We start from the raw sequence: 22,938 nt of genomic DNA, 5'->3' as shown, positions 1-22,938 counted from the left end.
GTAAGTGTTTAACATGTTTATTTTTATCTACGCTTTCTTTTATTTGAACTTAAGATCTATATTTAACTTTAATCACTCTACGTCTTTATTTCGGCTCGTCAACATAGCCGGGTACATGTGTACTCGCGCTAAGTATAGGTTCGTAGCTTACTACTACATGTAAACAAATATAGTTGACTTTTCAATAATTATGGTCCTCATCATAGCCAAGCGATCTCTCCATTTTAGTTAATTTTCCCCTTATTTTAATTTTTATTTATAATCATATGATATAGCTATGTACTTATAAAACACAGATTTAATGTGGTCAATATTCACTTAGCATGTGTATATGTTACAGTTGTGTTAGAGTATGCAAAGACTCATTTTTATTGTGGTCCTTTTTATGTTGCATCTCTATACATATTTTGTAAAGACTCATTGTTTAGTACTCTGTTTTATTTGTCATCACTTTTATCATTTGTTTATAATTCACTTTATGCTGGACCCTTGTGGAATAAATATCTTTATTGTATATCGACTCCATTTATCAATTACAGTACAGAAAATCAACTTTAACAACAACAATCCTAAGCACGAAATATTTTTCGTGACACTTTTATGTATCCGATCCATATTTGGACCTTATCTTCTAACAATGAATAACCATCGTTTATTAAATGCTGGTATTAAATAATTCGAAGCATTTTAGAGTAAAAAGGATTTACCAAGAGAGTTTGAAAAAAGTTATTACCTAAGCAGTACTAATTAATTAAAGATGATTGCATTAATAAGGTCTGTGATGACCAGCACTTTTTTTTTAAAAATAACAAAGTAAATACTAAGAATACCAATAAGTGTTCTGATGAAAAAAAAATATATATACCATATAGATTTTTTAAAAGTTGATTCTTATAGATTAATGGACGGTAATGTAGCAACTCTTCAAAAACAGGAAAAAGTCATTTACTGCTGAGGACATATTCCTCTCTTACATACTTACAAAAATCATACCTAATCCTGAAAATTATGTCTACTTTAATGAGTATATACATATCTGTTATGCATCCCGATTTATTGAATCTGGGGCTATTATGGATCGCATACCAAAATTTAGAGCAACTGTATGCAGGCACGTAGCATCAGGGGGGGCCAGGGGGGGCCTGGCCCCCCCACTTTTTCTCGCAGCAACAAATTTTTTAAAATTTACATATAAAAAAATGAATTATAATGGAGTTGGCCCCCCCCACTTTTTTGGAAGTTAGTAAAAAATTGGTATGAAAATTAGGAAATGAGTAGTCAAATTGAAGTTACCTCCCCCCCCCCCCCCCCCCCCCCCCCCCACGGATTAGGAATTTCATGATTTTGGAGGGGAAAATTTTGGTAGGGAAGAATTTTTTTTTGGAAGTATAGTTGAGTCTACCCCCCCCCCCCCCCCCCCCCCCCCCCCCCCCCACGGATTAGGATTTTGAAGATTTTTGGAAAACTTTAAATTTCCCTTTTTTTGCTTGTCAAGATTTTTTGGATGGGTCTGGCCCCCCCACTTTCAAAAACGATGCTACGTGCCTGACTGTATGTATCTACGTGAAAAGAAAGTGGATTAGATTTTTAAAAGAGGTATTAATAGCGCACTTAATAAACGATTTGGCCTCAAATATACCATCGATCCTGGAGTTTTCAGCACAATTTTTCAATGGTTCACAAATTACTGTCAATCTGTCAGTGCTCTACAAAATGTATGTTATCAGATCCTACGCGCGATGCGTGTAATCATAATGTCATTCAATTTCGGAAAAAATTGAGTTAATCAGATGCGGTTTAGTTTTTACAGACGCCTGATCCTGCTTCCGGTTTGCATTTTAATGGATTCCCTAGATTCTCCACTGAATTTGGTAAATAATGTCCTTTTTTGCTTGACTGTGTGGTTCGATTTCGTTAAACAACATAGAGATTGACATGTCTGTGTAACTTCTTGGTATATGCGCGTTGTTACAAGCCTTTATAACGCTGACATGCTTTAAATATATGGTCAGGTGTTGTCATCGATCGAACTTAAGAATGAAGTTGTGGGTGTGTCATAAAAGTTTACACTCGTTGGTTTGGTAGACTGAGCAATAAAAATTCATTAGCTAATTGCACAAAAAGAAGTTTGGTAGATGTGGAGTCAATGATGTTTAGATGTCACATGAAAAGATTATCCATTTAGAAAAAAAAATACATGTACATGTATAGGCCTATTGCATTGAAGATGACAAACTTTATATATAAAAATAAAGGAAGAGGGGACAGTGGGCATGCCTCTTTTCCATTTTACCTTTTGTTGTTGAGAAAAGTGTAAGCAATGCTAAAAATTGTGATGACACTGTGAAAGCTTGTCTGATTTGTATTTCCTGTGTTAATAATATGTTTTACTGTGTGACCATTTGGAGAGTAAAACCAATAACACGATTTTAATAAGACATGAACAACGCGGCTATGTTAAGGCTGCCCGATAAATTTCACAGCGATATGTAGAAAGTCACTTGTCTGTACTTCATAAGATATGACGTCATAGTTAACTTTGACGTCACGATCTGCATTCCTTTCGATCGTTCTTAGGGAATGTATCGTAATGTAATAAGTGATATTCATTGTGCATAATAAAACCGCTTCATTCCTTTACATAGACACTGTTGTAAATGCTAGTGATACTAAATTCAATATCACCGATATGTATATGCATATAAAAAACGGCTTGGCGCAAGTGAAAGATAAAAACAATCTTAGTATATTTTTCGTTAAATCGGGAGAGAAAATAAGTACCAATGTGAATCTTGCTGGGGGAAACCTACCGATTGACCCGATTTTGTGTAAATCGAGTCTAAAATGTAAAAATGTGCCTAATTTCGATGGCAGTGCGAAATGTTTTGACAATATTTCAAATAAACGAAATATTTATATGAACCCCAAGCAAGAACTGCAAAATACATTACTTATCGAAGGATTTTTCATAAAAATATTTTTGATTTAATGTCATTATTCACTTGTGCCGATGCGATTTTTATAGAGTTTTTACCGTGTTAGAATACACCCGTCACGTGCTTAAGAAAAATATATGACGTCACAAAAATATGTCAAATATATAGATATCACTGTTAATTTATGTAATAAAAGTTTAAAGAGACTCATTTGGTTAAAGTATTTTTTGATAATCAAAATAGTATCATTTTTCGATATATATTTAGCTTCTGACAGCCTTAACATAGCCGTGAAGTATCTTAGACAAGATTTTAGTCTGTATCATCCAGACATTTGTGTTGTCTATATATAGCCGAGCTTTGCTCTAATGAGTGCCAGTGGGCTTTGCTGAGATTGCTTCACTCTCTGTATAGATAGTTCAAGCATCTGTAATGACTTTATGGTACATGTTTCAGTGTAATCTAGGGATGGGAAGATCCACCGATGCACCGGCGCATCGCGGTATTTATTTTGACGATATTTGGATCGATACATTTACCATTAATACTACGATACCTTACCGAACTTTTTTTATTTTTCAAAAATATCCGAGCTTCATATATCGGCTATTTTTAGTCCGCGAGCCTAATATGAAAGTACAAAGATGGCGGAAAACCTCGTAAAATTGTCAAAACTGTTAGGAAGCTAAATATGGAGTGTGGAAAACTTTTGGAGTACTTGTTTATGAAAAACTAGTGTACACGAGATTAAAGTAATTTGTAAATTGTGCAACGCTCATTATGAATATAACAAAATAACTTTGGACATGCGTTAATACATCGGCAGGTTGAATAAATTTTAAACTTTTATTCATGTTTTCATTTCATTGCAATGTATCGTGATATGTATCGTATTGCATCTCATGTATCGTGATATGTACCGAATCAGCTCAGTACAGTATCGTCCCAGCCCTAGTGTAATCCAGCCTTTAAGGTGGCTCACTACACCTTGAAATATTTTCTCAAATCAGCAGAAAATTACTTGATTATGATAGATATCATAATGGATAAGAAGTATTTAAGTCAAATAAGCAAAAAAATGTGCAATTTTGGATAAAAATTTACATTTTCAAAAATTACAAAAGCTCCAAGCGGATGCAAACTCATGATCAGCTGTTCAGAAGCCCAATACTTTAGCCACTGAGCTACGACGATATACAACCGAACGGAACAATATAAAAAAGTTTAACAAAATATTTGAATCGCCATCTTGTGACATAGTGTCTTAAAAAGTATAAGTCTGGGTGTAGTGAGGTACCTTATATGAGGCTACAATTGTTGTACTTAGTGCTGGTTGATTAAATGTTGTATGGTAGCTACAATTGTCTGTAAATCTTTTGCTCTACCTCAATGGTTTCAGTATGTCCAATAGAAACATTTTTTCAATGTAAAGATTTCAAAGTAGCATTTTGATAATACACAGGCATATGTCGGAAAAATTTGAAGGAAAAAAAACCTGCATATCTAATAACATTAAGTAAGGACAAACATTGAATTTCAAAAAAAAAATCCAAAAAAAAATGTTAAACTGTTAAAATGTCAAAATGTTAGAATGTTAAAATGTTAAAAATGTTAAATGTTAAAAATGTTAAATATGTTGTTTCTACCATAACTCATGATCAGGCCCTTGAGAACTATTGTGACTATTTTAAAAATGATTGAGATTATCAATATCTATTAAGGCTCATCAACAAGGTAGGAAAGCAGACAATCTTCTACAAAGCAAGAAATATGAAGAAGCCATTGCTTGTCACCGCAGAGCTGCAGGTAAGCATGTATTTAAGGTCCTCGGCTTTGAAATATTTCTTAAGGTCAGACGACACGTTCCTCAATTTTAGATAACTTTTTCCAGGAATTTGTTAATGGTTTACTACTACTTTGACAAGCTTTCTTGCAAAAAATTAGGGTACCTTACCAGGCATTTCTGCAAAATACTAGTGTATAGCTCAGCAATGAAAATTCAACCATCTGTTGTAACCATTTATTCCATTGTTTCAACCTAAAATTACATTTCAATAAATCAATGCCAATTTATGATGATAACAGTATTCCATAATTATTCATGGCTTGACAAGTTTGTTCAATTTATGATGATAACAGTATTCCATAATTGTTCATGGCTTGACGAGTTTGTTCAATGTTATTCTAAGGCTTAACCAAAATTTTGACTGTCAGATAATTACATATACTCAAATAAATCACTTTTCACTCACACTTTGATGGCTCCAAATTTACTGAGCTACAATATCAATATGTGTGTTCAGAGAAAACGTGGGAGTATCTATCCATGTACACTTCCGTTGATGTCTATATAAAAAACCATTCATGTCCGATTCTAAAATTTCCGGAATATCGTAAACGATACACTCCCCCCGACATTACTTAACAAGTTCACAACTAATTACAGTCCTCAATCGGTAGTATTACTACAAGTCTGTGAACAGATCTGCGAACGAGAGTTCCAGTACATCCGACATATTTTGCACCTGGGCCTATATTTTTGTATTGCACTGTAACGTCTCGTACTTTTCCATCTTTTCCTGGCTTAGCCTCAGTAACTTGAGCAAGCTTCCATTTTCCGCGAATAATGTTTGTATCTTGAACTAACACCAGGTCACCTCGTTCCAAGTTCCTCCTGCTAGTATGCCATTTCTGCCTGACAATAAGAGTGGGAAAATAATCCCTAATCCACCTCCTCCAAAAAGTATCCACTACCTGCTGAATAAATTTCCATCTCAGTCGTGGATTGCACCTGTCATCCATTTGCATTTGAGGAACCCGTACACTAGATCTACCCAACAATAAATCATTTGGGCATAAGTATGTTCCTTCATTTGGGTCACACACTTTGGTTCCAATAGGTCTCTCATTGATCAAGTTTGCGACTTCAAATAATACACTTTGCAATTCCGAAAAAGTCAAAATTGAATCCCCAACTGCAATTTGCAAGCATCTCTTTACAGACTTGATCAACGATTCACTACACCCATTCTCCCATGGAGCATCTGCAGATTTGATGACATTCCACTCTACATCATACTTCTTAAGTTCCTTTCCTGCAGCTACTAGTTGTGTGCCTGCATCAGAAATTATTCGCTTTGGATTGCCACGAATAGAAACAAATCTTCTGAAGACAACAATGAAATTCCCTGTGTCGTAACCTTCAGCCAAATCAATGTAAACACCCCTGCAGTTAAGGCAATTAAACAATACACCATATGCCTTTCCATGTGTTCGTTTTTTAACAGTGTCACGTATAGTGAATGGTCCAAATATGTCAATGGCACAGTTGTAAAATGGTGGTGATGGGTGAAGTCTGTAAGAAGGTAAGACACCCATCTGCTGTTGTATTGTTACCTTATCCCGTTTTCTACATGTAACACAATTATCTTTAATTCGTTTTATGATCTTCCGAACACAGGGAATCCAGTATCTACTTCTTATCTTTGCCAAGGTCACCTCTATTCCTGCATGATCTTCACAGTGAACACTGCGAACAACTAACTCGGTAAAACGACCCTTTCTTGGCAATAAAAAGAATTCCCTCTGATTCCATGATTGTTTGATCCATTCGGCCATGCGTTGTCCAACACATACAATCCCATCTTGATTAATAAATGGCCCGAGTCTCTGAAATTTCTTCATGCAGTCCTCAGGTAATTCCTTTTGTGCAAACTTTACCCACCACATTTCTGCTTCCAATGATGTTTCCGACTTGATTTTGTCCCAAATACCCCTAAAGGTCCTCCAGTGAACAATGGACAGAATAATGCCCGTCACTCGAAGTAGTTTCCTCAAGCTGGAAAATCGATCAATGTCTATGATAGTACTGCTATGGATAGTGTAATTATCAGAGGTGGCCGACATTGTGACTCCAATAATGTCAGGTATTTGATCATTATCCAAGGTGTTTTCTTGACTTATTGGCCATAGTTCAAATGGAGTTCTCAAGAAATCTGGACCTTTTTGCCACTTGGAGTCAGCCCCCAGAGCACTTGCTGGCGCAACTCTTGTAGTCATGTCTGCAGGATTGTGATCTCCCTGCGCCCACCACCATTCAGTAGGATCTGTAATACTCTGTATTTCAGCAACACGTGTGGCAACAAATGTCCCAAACCCATAACTCTCTCGTTGTATCTGTGCTCTGACAATCATGGAATCAATTATGTGCACAATTTTGCTAAATCTATAACTCATTTCTGTTACGAGTTTTCGACGAAGTCTAGATGCAAGTACTGCTCCACACAATTCAAGGCGAGGGGTAGACAATTGCTTTACTGGTGCTATTCGATTTTTTGCGATCACTAGGCTTGATTCAAATGTGTTATTGCTAGTGTGCCATCTGATATAAGCACATGCACCATATGCTTGTTGACTTCCATCAGAAAATATAACAAGAACTGGATCACCTTCAGCATTATCTGGCATAAGACACCTTTTGAATGTCAAAGTTTGTAATTCATAGAGCCCCCGAAAGAACTGAACCCATTTGGTCCTAATATCTTCACTCATAGGTTTATCCCATCCATCCTGAACCTCTCTGGAATATAAACTTCTCATGAGAATTTTTGAAGACAATACACATGGAGCAACCAGCCCAAGAGGATCATATATGCCTGCAACTTGACTTAGGACCATTCTCCGAGTAAGATTCTCAGGAATAAGATGCAATTGTCCCTCTGTGAGATCATCTTCTACATGTACGCCGCGTCTTTTTGATGAAAAATTCAGTTTCACCTTGAACACCCAGACATCGGTTTTGGGTAACCAACACATTCCAAGAATGTTTTCCTGTTCAGCATTTAGCACATTCATTCCTGCAAAATGTTCATCTACATCACCAGAAATTATCCAATGCTTAACACGAAATCCTCCATAGCTTAACAGCATTTCAGTGTTGCGAATTATTTTCTCGGCCTCACAAACAGTATCCACCGAAGTAAGTAAATCATCCACATAACTGTTTTTAATTATCAATTCAGCTGCCTCTGGATATTCAGTTTGGAACATTTCAGCTGTCATTTGCAGGGCCATAGTAGATATTGCTCCGCTTGGTCTATCTCCAAATGTCACTGATGTTAACGCATAGTGATCCGGCAATCTGTCCATCTGCAAGTTTCTCCATACAAATCTGTGTGTATGTTGATCTTTTTCTGATAATTTGATCGTGTTGTACATTTTGGTAATATCTCCCGCAACAGCAATTTTCCTTTGCCTAAATCTGAAGATGACTCCCAAAAGGTCATTAATAACATTAGGGCCTTTTGCCCAATATTCATTCAAAACATGACCCATATATGATGATGATGAATCAAATACAATCCGTACAGGCGTAGTCCTGGAATTCGGTTTCAAGATTTCATGGTGTGGAATGTAGTGAATGGGTCCTTTGTAAGTATCCATTTCTTCATCCGTTAACTTTCTTGCTACACTCCTCTGCACCATATCTTTAATCTGGTCACCATATGCTTTGCTGTATTCTGGTCCTGCCTTTTCCAATCTTTTTTCTGTGGATTTTAATCGGCATACTGCTGCGCTTAAATTGTTAGGGAGAAATTTTGGATCTTTAACCCATGGGTATGTAGCAGTCCAGTATCTACCCGTTTTATCATACTGAAGTCCATCCTTTATGAAATGTAACTCGCGTTCATCTTTCAGCGTGTAGTTTCCATTTCCTGGTGGACACTTCCCACACTTGCAACTTCCACACTTTGGAATACAATGTGTTCCGAGACTCTCTATGTCGAAAAATTGGTTAAGAGTGTTCTTCAAGTTTTCTTGATTTAATCGAATTGGTTCGATTATCCTTCCCGAAGCATGATGAATGCACACAAGATTTGATTCTGTCGTAAGGGGCACATGTAAATTGGCATGACTTCCTCTTAAACAGTATCCAAATTGATTTCGCATCAATTGGAGGTTTCCAATCTGATCAATTTTTTCAGGCAATAAGATGCAACAATCGGCTCCTATGAGAAGATCCACCTTTCCTTCTGGTCTAACAATGTCTCCTTCATTAATCCCTTTAAAGAATTTCACAACTCCATGTACATTCACCTTTGAAATGTCTGCTGTAATTTTGTTCATTCCATACACTTTAATTTTCCAGATCCTGCCATCAGTATCTGTCAGTGGTAGTAAATATTCCTTACTTTGAATACACTCAGAGGTATTTCCCACCTTTGTTACTGATAATGTTACTTCACGCCCCTTTAATCCAAGTTTCTTTGCTGATTCATGAGTCAAAAGTGAGATATTAGCGCCTGGATCCCATAAGGTAGTTAATGGAATACTGTTGCTCTTTACTTTACTAATCATGAGGATGACTCCCTTCTTCCCCTGCTCTTCATTAATTATGTTCACACTATGATGATGTGCACTTGCATTCAATATTGCCCCGTGTAAAAATGGATGGTGAAATCTGCCACATTTTCGTTGATTAAAATCTGTGATTTCACAAGGTTTTCTGTTAATACACCGTTTTGAGAGATGACCACTTTTTTAGCAACTAAAACAGGCACCATTTCTCTTTAGCAATTCCATCTTTGTTTCTCCATCCAGGGCGGAAAAGCCTGCGCAGTCTCCAATATAATGAGTATCAGTCTCATGATACCAACATTTTTTCCTGAGAGGGGCTCCATTTCTTGGAATATCATGTGTCACACCTTTTTGCTTTCCATTAAGAAGAACATCTGTTACTTGTGCTAGTCCATCAATCACTTGTTGCATTCTCTGTTCATTTTGCTGCATTTGACTTTGTATAACATTAACAAGCGCATTCTCAAATTTATCATTATCTTCCTCCTCGGTATTTGTTATGGTGTGAACTTTTCCTTTACGAGAGACACTGTCACTATCGCTATCTCTAATATCTGAAGTCATGTATTCAATTGCTGTTTTTTCATCCAAAAGGAATCTCAAGAAATCAGAAAAAGCTGTATGCTTCAGTTTTATTTTCAGCAATGCCCATTCTCTCTTCTGAATAGATGGCAATAACTTTTCAATCTCGCTGATCATTGTAGCATTATCCATTTCCTTTCCCAAGCCCATCCGCTTTAGAGTAAGCCAACATCCTTCAACAGTGTCCACCATTTCAATGAATTTCTTATTGTCTCCTTCCGGAACTATTTTTAGTGCGTTTATGTCAGTCAAAACAGTGTCTGCTAATTTTTCTGGCCTTCCATACTTCAAATCGAGGCGTCTAAACATTTCCTCAAAATTGTTATCCACTCCCTTAACAATTTCTAAAGGCTCTCCAGACAATGAATTTTTCAGAGCAAAAGGGTCCTCCCCATAAGTTGGAATCATGTGTGTTGTATAATCTGACTTAAAACTAGGATAATCTCGAATTTTGCCACTGAAGTGGGGCGGATCTAATTTTTTCACCTTGAGGGATTGTTTCTCAATATGGTTCTTTTTCATTGTATTTTCCTTTGAAGTTAGCTTGAGACAAAGAGATCTTGCCTTGCATAACTCTTTATATAAAGTGTTCATGTCATGGTTCACTTCGTTTGCTTTTGCTTTGTCATCTTCATTGTCTGAATCAAAGTTCTCTATATACATGTACTCACTATGCCGAACTTCCATGTCTTTGTATGAATGTTCCAGGTCATCTAACATCTGTCTGACTACACCAGCTTCCTCTTCATCTTGAATTTTCTCCAAAAGACGTCCATATATCCTGTGGAATCTTCCTTTCGCAGTACTCCGTTTTTTCTTTAACGTCTTCCGAATTTCCTCTCCCATATTGTCCAAAGTGTTGAAATGTATAGCTCAGCAATGAAAATTCAACCATCTGTTGTAACCATTTATTCCATTGTTTCAACCTAAAATTACATTTCAATAAATCAATGCCAATTTATGATGATAACAGTATTCCATAATTATTCATGGCTTGACAAGTTTGTTCAATTTATGATGATAACAGTATTCCATAATTGTTCATGGCTTGACGAGTTTGTTCAATGTTATTCTAAGGCTTAACCAAAATTTTGACTGTCAGATATTTACATATACTCAAATAAATCACTTTTCACTCACACTTTGATGGCTCCAAATTTACTGAGCTACAATATCAATATGTGTGTTCAGAGAAAACGTGGGAGTATCTATCCATGTACACTTCCGTTGATGTCTATATAAAAAACCATTCATGTCCGATTCTAAAATTTCCGGAATATCGTAAACGATACAACTAGAGTATGCAATTTCCTATATAATCTTCTTGAAAATACACTTGAATTGCTGATATAAAAAAATACATCTGCAGCACAGCGAAATTCACTATATTATAACTATATCTCCGCCGCGGCCGGGCTTTGAACTCACAACTTCTAGAATCTATACGCTTCTGACAGTGAGCGGCCACGGTTCTAACCACTCAACCATCTAGGCGTACAACCAAATCCAAGTAAATTTTGATCATTTTTAAAGTAATTTTAAAATTAATATTTTTTATTGGAACTCTTTATTACGAGGAGATACAAAAAAGATTCTTGAGGAACGTGTCGTCTGACCTTATAAACAGATAGCTTCCATAGGATAACTTGATAATACTCACAATATGACACAGTAAAACAGAGTTACAGCAAATTATTTAATTACGCTTTTAACAAATTCACAGTAACAGAGAAGTCAATTATATTTTCCTTATCCTTATATTGTAATATAAATAGATTGTATAAAACATATTGAAATTATAAACCTGATTAAGAACAATAAAAAGCTTGTCACTAGAGCTTCTCATTAGCTGTGTGTTATTTTTCCATTTCTCCAAAATCTAGATTTAAAAATTCAAAATATATTTACTGATATATACATATTCTCCTCTGCATTTTTGAAAATGCGTTTTATGAATTAGATTTTTAATAACTGGAGCAGAATAATAACCAGTTCGAAGAAGATTGATTTAACACTTAAGGTCAATCATACATTTTAGGTCAGACTCAAACTATCTTCCTTTTTTTCTATTTTTTCCTATCTCCACAATGTGAAGATTTCTACTTAATAATTTCATAATTATATTTTTATTTTATATGATTCTTTTTTTATTTACCGGTAGATATAAATTGTTCAATCAAAAATGTATAGTACGACTTTATTTATCAACATTCAAATGCATTTTGCATGCTATTTAAAGGAAAATTCAAAACATTCAAGCTCCAAAAAGAGCCTGGTAATGTACCATGTTTTTTGAGAATTAACAGGTTTAAATGTTAAAAAATAAGGAATAAAATATCAAGGAAAATTATATAAAATCGAGGAACATCTCGTGTATCCTTAATGATGATACTGTGGTTTCATCAATATTCGTTGAATACCAATTTTTGTGGATTTCGTTGTTTAGTTGATCCACGAAATTAAATGTTCATCGAAGTGCAATTTCTATTAACATTTTGTATTGATAGGGTCATTGGCCAAGAATTTACCTATCCTTGAAACTGTTATTTTCACTTTATCCACAAAAATTGATACCCTTGAATATTAATGAAACCACAGTATATGCTCAAGGTTGAGGTTTTTTTTTTTCTATTTTAGAGCACCTGCTACAGGCCCTGCAGCTCTCTCCTTCTCAATATGCACAAGAATCCATACACCTCCAACACAAGTTCCATCTAAAACAACAAGAAGCCATTCAGGTCAAAATTGAAAAAATCGAAAAGTTGAACAATAAGCTAGCAAGCAAAGGGCCAGAACTCAGGAACCAGTCAACTCAGACAGAAGCTAAGCTACTGTTCAGCTCCAATCATTTTGTAAATGACTCGCTATCTCAGGAATCCAATGTCAGGGTCATGCAGGCTCTTGCCGGGACTGACTCACTCGTTGGACATCTGCTGCTGAAGAACAAACATTCAAATGACCAAGATGTGGAAAAGGAAAACAATGTAGGATATAACGCCTTTCAGGAAAATGTCACCTTACCGGGCACTGACAAAGATTATGAGTTTGTGATCAACCAATTAATGCAAGAAAACTTTGAACTGAAGAAGGAGGTTTCACAATTACATAAAGACTTGGATAATTCTAAAAAAGACAACAGATATCTGACTGATAAGGTGTTTAGATCAGAGAGAACAAAACGACATTCATATCCTGATGAAGTACATGGAGGCTTGGCCATTCCAGACATGGAACTTCCACCCCTGGAAATGCCTCAGTTTGATTTTGATTCCTTACAAGTGTCAACGAGTGACAACGACAGGGGAGAAAGTATATTTTCAACACAGTTTAAATAAAACTATCATTGTTTAAAGTCATTGTGAGCATATTTACTTAAAAAAAAAGATTTTAATGAATATTTTAGTTTGTTATGATTTTATAGAAACACCAGAATTTTTGTTCATTCAAACATACTGTTTAAGGACAAGAGCTAACTGTGATGTCTCAAATACTTTGTTATTCTGTGGGAAAAGTGTTTAATTAAATGCATTGTAGAATAAATTCTATTTGCAAGAATTTAAAGTGACTTTTTATCCTGTTTAAAGATTTTTAGGGGTTTTTGTTATACAAATGTTGGACATAATTATAACTCAGCTTCACCAATATAAGTGATGCATGTTACAGATAAATTTTGATATGAATATCAATAAGATACACATGTAGAAACTGAACTAGAGATATGTTTTTATTTTTATTTTTTTTGTGTTCACATGCTTACGAGATATTCATGTAACATAGAGATCGAAATTTAAAATTAAGCAAATGTCTATGTAAGCCTGGCATGAATGAAAAGAAAAATATTCTTCTCTTGCAACACATCTAGTAATATACATTGCTGAGTTGACATGGGTCAAAAGATTATTTGATATATTTTATTTAATAATTTATTGATCTAACAGAGTTATCTCTCCTATACTGATTTGTTTGTCTTGCAACTAAACTTTCAAATCACTTTTAATTAATTATTAAACATGGAAAAAATCTCTCTCTCTCTCTCTCTCTCTCTCTCTCTCTCTCTCTCTCTCTCTCTCTCTCTCTCTCTCTCTCTGATGTTTTAACGAAAGACATACGTACATGAAACTCAATGAGACTACATGTGCACAATTTGCATAATGTGGCAGATGTGATATGAAACTTTAGTCTAAGTACAAATAATATCAAGATCTAAAGAATAGAAACTTTAGTTTCATAACAATAGATTATTGCAAATTTATAGAATAGATGTATGATTAAATCAAAAGCTTAGGTATCCCAATTTTTCCGTCATGCAGTTGAATTCGAATCCCAGGTCACAATAACATCTGGTTTTACCGTTACACCTTTCAGGTAGAGCTGTGCACATGCATAGTAGAAATGATACGACCAAATATTTGTTGGAGATATTTACACTTTTATTTCTTTGTCTGTGATAACATTACGAATCTATTTTGTAATGTACGGTCAAGTAAATTCAAATGAGATATTGTTGGGGCGCAAGCCGGGTTTGCATAATAAAAAGAAATGAAAGTCACATACATGTAAATACGTCAGTATTCTAATATTTAATCGTACAATTGCTGAAAATTATATAAGTAATAATTAATATCATGAGGCCATAACTTCGTTCGGGGCGGATGAAATCTATCATAAAGCCATTCGGGCGTTATTGGATTTGATTACGCCCCGACCAAAATTATAATCATAATACTTAAAGAATGACTCCTTATTTCTTAAATCTTACTTTAACTCAGGTGCCAAATTCGTGAAATCTTATACTGTTTAATGTTTTATATAACATTCCACAATTTAATCTACAAGATCAAATTACACCCCCCCCCCCCCCCCAAACAAACATTTTGCAAAGACGACAAAAATTTCCCATTTCTATGAGTACCGGTATTTGCATTATTTGGAATATTTTGCTCTATATATAGGCAGGAGAAATACTAGGTACATGTATAATTCTATGTATAGATCTGATAAATGATAAAGAATATAACTATTTTCGGAAACATCATTATTTAAAAATAACTATATATAGTTTGATTTTTGCAATAGTTACATGTATATCATATTTCAAGTAGTACATGTACGTCATGTATATACGTGATAGGGGATAGGGTGCCAACAGAAAGAATGCTGTCTGCAGCAGTGTCATGATATCGGCAAGATTTTCTTGTATTTATTGATTTTCGACTAAAGATGTGTAAAATAAAATGCTTAAAAAAGAGATCTATACCCTAGTTATGTCTGTAGCTATATCATGGAGTATGTATAAGAACATTGAACTGAAAGGTTGTTCAACTTCTATTTTTCAACATTTATTGTTTTCTTGGATGATAAAAGCGAGAGTGCAGGTTGAATTTATCTCCTACAATCAAATCTGTTTTATTTTTTATCTGACTATATAAACGATATATAAAACGAGATTTTCATATAGACGCGCAATAAAGGCAATATTTAGGTGACAATATTAATTTAATTGTTTTCAGCTGTTGGTTTTCTTTTTTTTTAAATAAAAAAAAGTTTTTTTTAATGTTTTTCCAATGTATGCGCAATTTTGGAGAAAAAAATGAGGTTGTCTGGAACCCTCCTCCCCAATTATTTTTAAAATAGTAAATATCCCATAAAAAGACCCTGACCCCCCCCCCCCCACAACCCTTTAGGCAAGAAAAAGTATTAACCCTCCCTCCTCCAATCGGAACCGGGTATTTTTATGGATCAAAGCACAGAACGCGTGTTTTAAAACATGGAGGGAAATTGACTAAATCCGTCCGCAATTATATAATTACCATAACAGAGTAACTATATATAACTCATAATCAACTAGTGCATGTGAACTACATTGTAGCTAGTAGTTACTAATTATAAAATAATCACACCTTTTTTTTGCAAATGCTGGATTTTAAAAAAAAGGGTTGTTTCGAAATGTCGAGACCCTAGCTCGTGAAATAAATTGCAAAAAACGAAAGTTTTATGATATATTTTATATACGCAAGTATACAAATATATAATTCAATGAGATTATATTTATCGTTGCCGGGGGGGGGGGGGGGGGGGGGGGGTATGTTATGACGTCGACGAGAGGATTAATGTTACAGCTAGATGTAGAGGTTTTGTCCTGATTAAATGTTGATTTTTTATTATTTGCGACAGAGAAAATAGACTTAACACAGTTCGACAAGAAATAAGATTAATACGTCGAGTTCATTTTTTTTTAACTTTACTTAATGTTTGAGATCAATATACCAGATTTACTCTTTTTAATTACATGTACCTCTATATAGTCGCGGGATATTTCTTCAGCGTTTCAGAGAATAATGCCAAAAATAAAAAAAATAAAAATTACAACGCAACCATTTCATAAAAAATATATATATAACATAAATCATTCTGTTTATGTAAATGAAAACCATGGAGCACAAGCTGTGAACGGTTATCGAACAATTAAAAGAGTGTCAGCAGTCAGCCCCCCCCCACCCCCTCCAAATTAGAATTTTATCTTGAGGGAGGGGACGCATATGCTAGTATAGAAAGACTTGTTTTCAATTTCTACGCAGGACGATATTAAAAGAAATTTATAAAGTGAAGGGGATTTGGTGTGGGTGTGTAGGGGGGGGGGGGGGGTTCGGGGAGGGGAAAGGGGTTATCAAAAGGGTCATTATTTGAAAGTACATTTTTGGAAACCCTATATATCTTCACTACAGTGCTATTTCAGAGACCAGATTTTCTTTTAATCCGATGAAATATGAGTTATTAGAACCCACCTATCAAAAAAGATTATCGAGTATATGTACATCTGGGCTGCTCCACGTACAATATTATACAAATATTGACTGGGGTTAAGGGCAACATTGATTATATTAGCCCCCAAGGGACGAAATATTGCCCGACGCGAATCAATGTTGCCTGAAAACACAGTCAACATTTGTTTTGTTATATGAAGAAACAAACCAAAAATCAAGAAAGGATTTTTTCCTTGACTCAACATAGAATTCACAAAATTAATTTTGCGCAAAGTTTATTTCCAAAATATCGCCGGCATCAAAAGGTCACTGGTGATATTCCACCGTGCGTAGGAAGTAAGCTCAAGATGTTTTACCTGATTTTACTTCACAATAATTCGCAATTCCATATCCCCGTTATGAAATCGAACCGTCGCATTGCGCGTCCGTTGTTTACCTGCCTTGACTGATGGACCGGTCAATATTTTTCGGACGAGCTAATATAACATTATTGACTATTCGTCTATATATAGCTATATAGTGAGAATATACTACTGAATATAACAACAGTTAATAGTAAATATGTACTATACATTTGGAACTATTTAATTATTGTTCTCTTTCTTTCTGTGTGAAATTAATCCTTTAATAATTGAATTTTATCAACAAGCGATCGTCAGTCTATAATCTTCAATTGACTGAGCATTGTTCTTCTCCAAATCTCTGCACCAGCTCTGCGGAACGAGGTCAGCAGAGCAAGTGCTTGCGAGCGCACGACCAAATTTGCTCTGCTGCTATTGTGAATTCACGCGAGCTCTCGCGAGCACCCGGCTGTTCAAGATCGTAGCAGCTAGCCTAGCCGCTAGGTCGTAGATATCTAGGTCTATTGAACGGACCGCTAGGTCTCAGATTTGAAGTTGGAAATATTCAACTAAAGACTAATTACATCGACATAATTTGTTAATTTTAAGCGGAAATATACATTCACTTAAAGGATGAATAAAATATCATTAAATAAATAGATTTTATGTTTGTTACAAAGTGGTAACTAAGGTGGCCATCTTGAATTTAATGCTTAATAGCATAAAATATTTAGGCTACGAATATCTACGTAGCGGCTAGGTTTATAGCTTACCGTTCAACTATGTAGTCCTTCGTAGCAGCTACGATCTTGAACGCAGCCATGAACTCGCTTCTAATGTTTCTTGCCGTTGCAGTATTGTTCAGCATGTATTGCACGTGATATAAAATTAAAAAAAAACTTTTGGCATTGTGTCAAATTTCGATTACTAAACAAGACGCTTGGGAACTTAGACCTCTTATTATAACATTTCTTGCCAATTTTAACCCAATATTTTTTAACCCAAACCAACATGATAAATTGCACTAATTTATCACAAGAAAGTTAAATAACTTTAAAGGAATTTGAAAAAGGAAATAAATATTGGATTCCATGTTTTGCAAATCATCCACTTATAAATCACGTTGTATTCCTGCACGACACTGGAAGTAATTGTTCTCGGATCTGGAAATTCCTTATCCGTCGGAGATACTCCCATGGTATTCCAATGTTGAATGAAATTCAATTTTTTTGGTCCGCGTTGCAAAAACTCTATAATGGGAGTGAATTTAAACTGGCTGCCCACCTTACTTTGTGATAAAAATGTGATTAATGAAGTATCATTGAAAAATGAAGTGCTATAGGCTGTTTTTACTGAACTGAATGATTACAAGATCGGAATTGAAATGTGCACACAGTTTAGAAAAAAAAACAACTTTATGTATCGATGTTGGTACATGGTATGTGTGTATATATATATATATATATATATATATATATATATATATATATATATATATATTATATCAATCCTAGATCGGCATAAGTTATGTAAAATATTATAACTGTAGGACGAAAGAAAAAGTTTACGCATAAGATGATTAAAACAGCACTAAAATACTAACTGTATAGTGTATTTCACATTTAGTTCTCATCCGTTACTTATTCGTACTGATATATAGGTTTTTACATGTAACAATAAAAAAATAGATGCATCTATTACTCCAAAATCCGCATTTTTATGAACAATTAAAAGATTGGTATATGCAGATAACTTTATATATATTTCGATGTACATGTTTATTAATTTCATACCATACATAAAAATGGTGATTCGTTTTATTTTAAGTAAGCCCCAGTTGACATGTTCCTAAAGGTCTCTTAGGACTACGTTTTAAGTACGTCTTAGTCTAAACTAAGTCAGTTTCTCGAAGCACTCCTAAATTTATGTATATACCGCGATATATTTCTCTCAGCTTTAGGAGAGCACACACCTTGTACTAACACCATCCTAATGTTACAAAATCACATTTTATAGGAACTTAGGACTGTTGTGACGCATTTTCTTAAGGCCGGTAGAATACGGCAATCATTTCTATAATAATTCCAGCATTTTCGACAAACTTAAACTCCTAATCCGGGAGGAGGGTGTATGTGTCTGGGAGGGGGGGGGGGGGGGTTACTCATTTATTCGAAAACAATATCAACTGTAATATATCACAATATATAAATAGTGCCTGTTTGGGAGGGTAACTGTTGAAATTGGCACCCTGAGAAAACCATTATCAACCGACGCGAAACGGAGGTTGACAATATTTTTCGAGGGGTGTCAATTTCAATTGTTATCCTCCCAAACAGGCACTATTTATTCTATTATACTGAATGTCTTATTTTTAAAGAAAATTTTACTGCTTTTTTATAGAAATAAAGTGAATTGTACGGCGAACCGTACGCGCATAATTTACGCGCAGGTAACAGTTCGTTGTGTTACCCGTTGCCAAGTGTGTTGCTAACGCAGAGGGTAATAGAACGGATTACCAACTTCGTCTAAACCAATTAGATATCAGTATTTAACATGAAAGTATAATAAAACTTAATGTTTATTTCAACATATATGGAAAGGGATATCCGTTGCTGCATTCCTGAAAAATTATACGAATTTATTTTTCCTTCACAATTTAATGTGTGTTTGGCGAAAGATGAAAAATATCCAATTATTTTTAATAACTACAATAAATACTAAGTAAGTTACATTCACTGTTTTGATCATTTACCCCCCCCCCCCCCCCCCCCCTAAAAAATGATACAAATGTCCTCGGCTTGAGAATACAGGTTTATATAAGCCATGCATGATCATTCTTAATTTTTATCACTTCAATCTAAAAAAATATATTAATCTAAAGAATATTCATATAATGTTGAATAAACTGTAGAAATGTATTTTCGAGATTGATTAAAAGTTTAGAACTAATTTTTATTTAACCTGTTAATGAATTCTCTATATTACAGATTACAGGGAAATCGGAGGTGTTGGTAACATCAAATTTTATGAAAAAGCGCAGGCTTATGTATTACTAGAATGACAAGAGTATAGCAATTTTTCATTTTTGCTAGCCAAGAGTTTATGATCCACTCTGCTTCTCTACATCTTTGCTAGCCAGGGGTTTACGATCCACTTTGCTCCTCTTCAACCAGCGAAGGGTTTACGATCCATTCTGCTTCTCTAAAACAGGGTATTGTAGGAGCAAGTTGGATCGTAAACCCTTCGCTAGTTGTAGGTTGTATAGCAGCAATGTGGATCGTAAACCCTTTCTAGTTGTATAGGAGCAAGATGGATCGGAAACCCTTCGCTAGTTTTATAGGAGCAAGGTGGATCGTAAACTCTTCGCTAGTTGTAGGTTGTATAGGAGCAAGGTGGATTGTAAACCCTTAGCTAGTTATATAGGAGCAAGGAGGACCGTAAATCTTTAGCTAGTTGTATAGGAACAAGGTGGATCGTATAAACTTTAGCTAGTTGTATAGGAGCAAGGTGGATCGTAAACCTTTAGCTATTTATATAGGAGCAAGGAGGACCGTAAACCTTTAGCTAGTTGTATAGGAACAAGGTGGATCGTAAAAACTTTAGCTAGTTGTATAGGAGCAAGGTGGATCGTAAACATTTAGCTAGTTGTATAGGAGCAAGGTGGATCGTAAACCTTTAGCTAGTTGTATAGGAGCAATGTGGATCATAAACCTTTAGCTAGTTGTATAGGAGCAATGTGGATCATAAACCTTTAGCTAGTTGTATAGGAGCAATGTGGATCATAAACCTTTAGCTAGTTGTATAGGAGCAAGATGGATCGTAAACCCATTGCTAGTTGTATAGGAGCAACGTGGATCGTTAAACCTTCGCTAATTGTATAGGAGCAAGGTGGATCGTAAACCCTTCGCAAGTCGTAGGTTATATAGGAGCAAGGTTGATCGTAAACCCTCCGCTAGTTGTAGGTTGTATAGGAGCAAGGTAGATCGAGAACCCTTTGCAAATGTTAGGTTGTATAGGAGCAAGGTGGATCGTAAACCCTTCGCTCGTGAACCCTCTGCTCGTACATGTAAACCCTCCGCTAGTTGTAGAGAAGCTGAGTGGATCGTAAACCCTTCGCTAGTTAAAGAGAAGAAGAGTGGATCGTAAACCCTTCGCTAGTGAAGAGGCAACTGTTTCATTACACAAAATTGTTTGTTGTTTAAATTATGATTGGTTTATTAGCCAAAAGCTGCCCCAATTTATATTTTCTTTACACAAAATAGTTTTTGGATTTCTGGGTTTTTTGTTTAAACTAAATTGTTAAAGTAAATGTATGTTTTTGTAAATGTTTACAAATTAAAATGTTCCCTGTCGAAATTTTCAATATTTAATCCTGCACACGTCTCTTAAATTCTATCTGTATGAATTAATGTAAAAAATAAAAATGATTTCAGTGGGATTGACCATCTTAACTTAAGATTTTCCTAAGTTACCACCGAGCTTCATAATTAAAACGTGTCATAAGTTGATCTTAGGATGTTCCAAACTTTTTTTTCCCTAAATTATATCTAAGGAACGCACTTAGGTCGAATCTTCTTAGGAACATACTTAGGTCATATCTCAAGAACACACTTAGGTTTTATCTTAGGAACACACTTATGTCATATCCTAGGAACATACTTAGGTCATATCTTAGGAACGCACTCAGGTCATGTGTTAAGGAACATGCCCGCTGTGTTCTTTTTTTAAAATTCATCTTGTAAACGGAATAATGTGTATTTATATGAAATTAATTTTTTTTAGTCTTAGGGTATATAATTAATTAAACGACAACTTTTTCTATCAATTTTTAAAGCATTGTTGTTGTTTCATGTATCTGGAAGCTAAAAACCGGCAAAATGACATGATGTCAAAAAATTCTTAAATTACATGTAGCAGATCACAAAGACGCTAAAAATCAATACCTTTCACACAGTACGTCCATTTCCAAAGTTTCTTAGGGGACAATAAAAGCGAGAAGGGCTTCACTATACGGATTTCACACCAAAACGGAGACTTAAATACTCAACTCTTTACCCAAAGGTTACTTAAACTTACATTGTGGGGAAAAAAATTCAAGGAAGTTTTAGAATTAATGCTAGCATATTAGGTTTAACTATTTAGGTTTAACTATTTACCATCCCAAGTGGAGTGATAATATCATATCTAAAAAAGTTACTTTTTAACTCTCAAACAGAATTGCAGTTTAAGTTCATATGCAAGATATTATAAAAAAAATAATCATTAAAGATAATGCACACACATTTAAACTTTCATATGCTTAGGAAAGGGAATAGAAAGTGCAATTGAGATAGCTTGGGAGTAGAAACATAGTTAGCCTACATCTGATTTATAATAATAACAAATGTAGACCAGATCACTCGGGTCTTTTCATTGTATACTATCTTTCCAAGCGTCTGTCCGCTCAAAAGTACTTCTATAATCGTGCAGTTGAAATCCCTAACAAAATATTTCAATAATCACATGTTTACTCTACAGCCTAAGTTTCAAGCTTTACAAATCTTCTTTTAATTATCTTTTAATATTCTATTTCCAGACTTAACATGGTCCCCTAGAAACACTTTTTTTCGGCGTCTTCAATCTTAGATTACATAACTCTGCACGTAGTAGTGCTCATGGATTTAAACGTTCAACAAGACTAAAAAAACAGTCTGACTTCTCCAATGCAAGTATCACCGTCTCCTGGTTTAATTGCTATGTAGCTATAGAAAGCATGTCTATTCAGAGAAAATTTAATTTTACACATATCAAAACTATAAACAAGAAACACGTTTCCTGTCGTTGTGACCATTAATGCAGTAATTTGTTCTTCGCAGGCAGGTTCAAGTAGAATCGTGTTTTAAAAGGGGGGGGGGAGGGGGGGGGGGCTCTTCCAAAAATCATGTTAAGAAAAAAAATATATAATGAAAGTAAAAATGG

The 22,938-nt window shown here is 34.9% G+C and overlaps 1 protein-coding gene across 1 annotated transcript; it reads left to right on the top strand.

Moving 5' to 3' along the window:
- Positions 1–1,790: 1,790 nt before the first annotated feature.
- On the top strand, positions 1,791–13,430 carry LOC128158453 (nuclear receptor-binding factor 2-like). The gene is made up of 3 exons (XM_052821309.1): positions 1,791–1,871; positions 4,658–4,742; positions 12,513–13,430. Exons 1-3 carry the CDS (start codon positions 1,791–1,793, stop codon positions 13,208–13,210), a joined length of 864 nt encoding a protein of 287 aa, XP_052677269.1. The 3' UTR covers positions 13,211–13,430.
- Positions 13,431–22,938: the final 9,508 nt, after the last annotated feature.

This window comes from Crassostrea angulata, chromosome 8, assembly GCF_025612915.1.
Source record: "Crassostrea angulata isolate pt1a10 chromosome 8, ASM2561291v2, whole genome shotgun sequence".
Classification (NCBI taxonomy): domain Eukaryota; kingdom Metazoa; phylum Mollusca; class Bivalvia; order Ostreida; family Ostreidae; genus Magallana; species Magallana angulata.
This window is presented reverse-complemented; position numbering and strand designations above follow the sequence as displayed.

What these genes read in the sequence shown, in the direction of transcription:
- LOC128158453 (XM_052821309.1), top strand. Translation starts at nt 1,791, where the DNA reads ATGCGGTTTAGTTTTTACAGACGCCTGATCCTGCTTCCGGTTTGCATT. An exon ending in TAGATTCTCCACTGAATTTG is followed by an intron (nt 1,872 to 4,657) that starts GTAAATAATGTC and finishes ATATCTATTAAG; the next exon opens with GCTCATCAACAAGGTAGGAA. An exon ending in TTGTCACCGCAGAGCTGCAG is followed by an intron (nt 4,743 to 12,512) that starts GTAAGCATGTAT and finishes TTTCTATTTTAG; the next exon opens with AGCACCTGCTACAGGCCCTG.